Raw genomic sequence first — 4,788 nt, 5'->3', positions numbered from 1 at the left:
GTTGTCAGAGGCTGTTTTTAGAATATCAAATATTTCTCTTGGTACCTTGGACACATCATTTTTCTATCTATGATATTTTTAACTACTGCTGGATTTAAAATAATCTCTTGGCTCTTGATATTTCCCATCTTGCCCAGTCAGTCGTGCCATCATAAGCCCTGCTGATAATCATATGCTTTCACTCTGACTTAGGAATGCAAGGTATGCAACCTTATGAAAATAATGCTGCTTGTCAAAAGTACAGGTCTGCGTCAGTGTTCTTTGACAAGATGTACAAAAGAGGAATCTGTCAAGTCAAGATTTCCCACTGACTATCACCTCTCATTGGTTAGTACAAGGAACTAATTTGCATGTGGTGGGAGTGTCCTGAGCCAGCACTGAGATGAATGACTTGTTCAAGTCAGAGAGAAATAAGGCATAGCACTCGGCAGAGGTCTGCTCAGCTCAAAATGCCTGAGTTACTTAAGCTGCCACTCTTCCTGCTGTAAGTGGAAAGTGCTGGACAAGGACATAAACATGTTCAGGAGCAGGTACTCCAGCAAAAGAGACAGCATATGGGTAAGTTTTCAGGTAATTTCTATTTTTTCTAATCACTGCAACCCAACAAAAAACTGTCTTGCTGTGATCTAAAAAAACAGAGTGACTTTTTGTACCATCAACATGGATACATAAAGTTCTTTCTGTTGTTATGCATGTTTACGATGGGAACTTCTTCAATATAAAATAAACTCTTTGTAACAAATGTCATTTTAAGCCATGGCTTAGATTTATTTTCTTAACTGGTGAGCGTAGTGGTGCTTGTAATTATTATACCACTAAGACTTCACAACATAAAACAAGAATAGAATTTCATACAGAACAAGAAATGCTCAGTTTCACCAAAATCATAGTTTTCTGATACTTTGTTGTTTTAATCAACCTGAAATATCTTTTATTTTCTTGTATTACAGGGTTTCTACATCCTTATGTTGTACACAACCCCCCTCTCCTGTCTGGCAAATTTCAGTCAAGCAAAAGAGCTCATCTATAAGATAAAGGAGGGATTACCCAAGGGGACTTTCATCGGGGCTATTGGAGTGGACTTACGTTTGGATTTCACAGTTGAGCCCCCCTTTTTATTCAGTCTCACTCAAAAGAAGGTCAGTGAGCAGTATGTGAACATAAATAATACTACTGGGGAGCTTTACACATCCGCTGCTGAGATTGACAGGGAGACCCTGTGTCCTTACAGCTCTGAGGAGCAGGGATGTTTCCTTTCACTGGACGTGTTTGTGTTGCCTCAGCAGTACTTTCAGCTTGTCAAAGTAAAGCTTTTAATTGAAGACGTGAACGACAACAGGCCAAAGTTCCCCACAGATGAAATCTGCATGTCTATCCCAGAAAACACACCAATAAATGGCCGCTTTGCAGTGGAACTGTCTGCTTTTGACCCGGACCTGGGGATTTATGGAGTGCAGACCTACTGGCTGGTTAACGACTTTGGTGTGTTCACTCTGGATGTAGAGGAGAATGATGGAGGTGAGCTGACACCATTCCTCATTGTGACAGACTTTTTAGACAGAGAGACGCAAGCTGAATATGTTACAGATATCATTGCAGAAGATGGAGGGACCCCTCCCCTTCTTGGAGCAGCAACTTTAAAAATTGCCATCACAGATGTAAATGACAACTGCCCTAAATTTACAGAGTCACAAATTAATGTCACTCTGCAAGGGAATACCAGCAAAGGGGCACAGTTGGCACGTTTGCATGCTTTTGACCCTGACCTTGGTGCTAATGCACAGATCAGCTACGCTTACAGTGAACGTGTGCCAAAGAACACCAGGAGCTTGTTCCATTTGGACAAAATTACAGGGGGGATCAAGCTAGCCAGGAAACTAGACTTTGTCACAACCACATTTTACAAACTGACTGTTCTGGCCAATGGACCTGGCTGCATCCCTGCTGTTGCAACTGTAACTGTCTATATCATCAAAGTGGTTACAGGACCCCCTGCTGTCATACCTAGATATATTGCACCCGAGAAGGATGGAGTGGTGACATTAAAGGAGTCTGAGCCAGCTTTTTCTCCAATTGCATTTTTTACTATCAAAAATATGGACAAAAGCCAAAAGGTGGACTGTTATTTGGAAGGCTTTGGTCCCTTCAGGCTTGTCCCATACCAACAGTTAGAGAATGAGTATTTACTAGAAACAACAGAGACATTGGACTATGAGAGGACTCAGGAATATGAGCTAATTTTGGTTGCTAACAATACTCAAGATCTAATCATAAAGACGTTCCTAAAGGTGCAGGTTTTGGATGAGAACGACAATGCACCAGTGTTTCAACAGTCTTTGGTGGAAATATCAATTGAGGAAAATAATTCACCAAATACATTTCTAACTCAGCTGCAAGCCTCAGACCCAGACAGTGAAAGTCGAGGGGAGGTAATCTACATCCTTGGTGGTGATACTCCTGGGATTTTTGTTGTGGATCGTCTGACGGGGGTTCTAACTGTTGCGACATCGCTTGACAGAGAGGAAAAAGAAAAATATCGGTTCATAGTTAGAGCAGTAGATCAGGGGACACCCAGGAGGGAGTCAATTGCTACGGTGGTGGTGACTGTACTGGATCGCAATGACAACAGTCCATGTTTCATTAACAAGGATTTTACCTTCTTTGTGCCAGAGAACTTTCCTGGGTATGGGGAAATTGGTGTCCTCTCTGTGACGGATCCTGATGCTGGTAAGAATGGGTGGGTAGCCCTGTCCATCCTTAATGGAAGTGACATTTTTATGATAGACACTGGCCGAGGTGCACTGAGGGCCAAGACATCCCTAGACCGCGAGCAGCAAGGAACGTACCAGCTGTGGATTGAGGCCGCTGATGGTGGAATGCCAGCGCTTTCCTCTGTTACTATGGTCACTGTTCTCTTGTTGGATGTGAATGACAACCCGCCAGTTGTTCTTTTCCCTCAGTCCAACCAGTCCTACATGCTGGTACTACCTAATACAACACCTGGGACATCAATAGCAGAAGTATACGCAGTGGACAAAGACACAGGGATGAATGCTGTGATTGCCTACAGTATCATTAAAAGGAAAGGGGGTGAGCCAGGGTCATTTGCCATCGACCCAGAAACAGGAAACATAACATTGAAGAGAGAGCTCAGCAACAGGGGGCTTTACAGCCTTCTAGTGAAAGTTAGTGATCACGGTCAACCTGAACCGCTTTACTCAACAGTTATGGTTAACTTCTTTGTCAATGAAACAGTGAGTAATGAGAGTTACATCCAAAGTCTGCTGACCAGAGACGTTGACATAGAAGTTGAAGAGAAGCCCTGGTACATCAGTCAGATGACAGATGGGCCAGAGAGGTATGAGCTGTTCCCCTGTCGGCCCATCCTCATCAGTCTTTCAGTGGCGTGTCTCGGGTTGTTTTCCCTGGTTCTCATATTGATATCATACATATGCTGCAAGAGATTCAAAAAGATAAGGAAGAAAAGATCAGAAGTGGAAGTACCTTTAAAATTGAAAAATGGCTCAACAAACTTTCTGAACAGAAAACTCAGGCAGATGTCAAACATCTGATCATCAGTTTTGTACATATCCAAAAGCTACCACTGTTTACATGAATGTTTACAAATATAAGAAATACAGCTCTTACATAAAGTTGCTGTTTTTGCTTTGGTAATTTTAGTGTTATTACTGCAATATACACAAGAGGGGAAGAGCTAAGTTTAAAGTTCTATTTTGTCATCTCCTATACGATACATTGTATTCGTGATTCTTTTCAATTAATTCAAATGTGACACATTAGAAAATTATTGGCAAGAAAGTAATAATGGCATTATAGTAAAGCAACAAGAGCAACTGATTAGATTACAGTTATTTTGTACATATTGTAAAAATTGTTTTACTATTTTATGTAACACTTTTGCACTGGTATAAATAGAGACGTTTCACCATAGGAGGTTCGTTCTCTTGAATCAATTTAAGAAAAAAAAAATGATCCACTGAGGTTATCAGTGAAAGTTAGAGAAATTTTAAAATATTTACTTTTTCAAAAACTGTCCATGTAGATTCACGAAGCAAAAATCTAATTTCTAAATCTGAATGTTGTGGAACAGACCATGTGTAAAGAAATCATGTGCTTGATTAGCACATTTTTAAAACCTACATATAGAACAATCAGCCTCACTGTATAGCTCTTGATCAGTTACTTTGGACTGGATTGAGTTTTGTCATACATGTTAAAAAGACCCCAGAAAAAAAGTGTGCATGGAGTCCCTGTCTGTGTTTTTGGTTTATTTTTTAATCTTGTCTGAGCACAGTGTGAGTAACTACAAAAAGACTTCCACAACTGAAAAGTACCTGAAGTCATATGCAGTCAAACATATTTAACATAAAATCCCTCCCAATACAGCTAATAATTTATCAAAGATGATAAATGAAACAATTTCCACTATTTTTTGTCATTTATGTGCTTGATATGTCAATCTAATTTAAAGAATCATGCCATTTTTAATGTCTGTAAAATAAACTGCAAGTGTATGAAAGAGAAAATCTGATAAACTATTAAAGATATTTATTTTTATAATATATTTGATATCATCCTATGTCTCATATATGCCATATTTTTCAAACTGTTTTTCTGTGAAATGCTTTATCATATGAAGAAAGATTCAAGATACTTTATTTCACCTCCCTGTTTATTGACAGGTTGTTTAATATAACTCACAGATTCAAGTTCGCATTTGTTCTTGTTAGCTTGTTTTTTAAAATATTAATAATGTATAAACAAACA

General features: G+C 39.4%; 1 protein-coding gene across 1 annotated transcript; it reads left to right on the top strand.

The window, feature by feature from the left end:
- The first annotated feature begins 425 nt into the window (after nt 1-425).
- pcdh20 (protocadherin 20) lies at nt 426-4,559 on the top strand. Its single transcript, XM_014473010.2, has 2 exons — nt 426-558; nt 951-4,559. The coding sequence occupies exons 1-2, from the start codon at nt 517-519 to the stop codon at nt 3,570-3,572; spliced, it is 2,664 nt and encodes an 887-aa protein (XP_014328496.1). The 5' UTR covers nt 426-516; the 3' UTR covers nt 3,573-4,559.
- The last annotated feature ends 229 nt before the right edge of the window (nt 4,560-4,788 follow it).

This window comes from Xiphophorus maculatus, chromosome 4, assembly GCF_002775205.1.
Source record: "Xiphophorus maculatus strain JP 163 A chromosome 4, X_maculatus-5.0-male, whole genome shotgun sequence".
NCBI classification, from domain to species: Eukaryota; Metazoa; Chordata; class Actinopteri; order Cyprinodontiformes; family Poeciliidae; genus Xiphophorus; species Xiphophorus maculatus.
This window is presented reverse-complemented; position numbering and strand designations above follow the sequence as displayed.

Bases quoted from the DNA above. Each gene is read 5' to 3' on its own strand.
- pcdh20 (XM_014473010.2), top strand. From the start codon at position 517: ATGTTCAGGAGCAGGTACTCCAGCAAAAGAGACAGCATATGG. The intron at 559-950 runs GTAAGTTTTCAG...CTTGTATTACAG, and splicing joins GCAAAAGAGACAGCATATGG to GGTTTCTACATCCTTATGTT.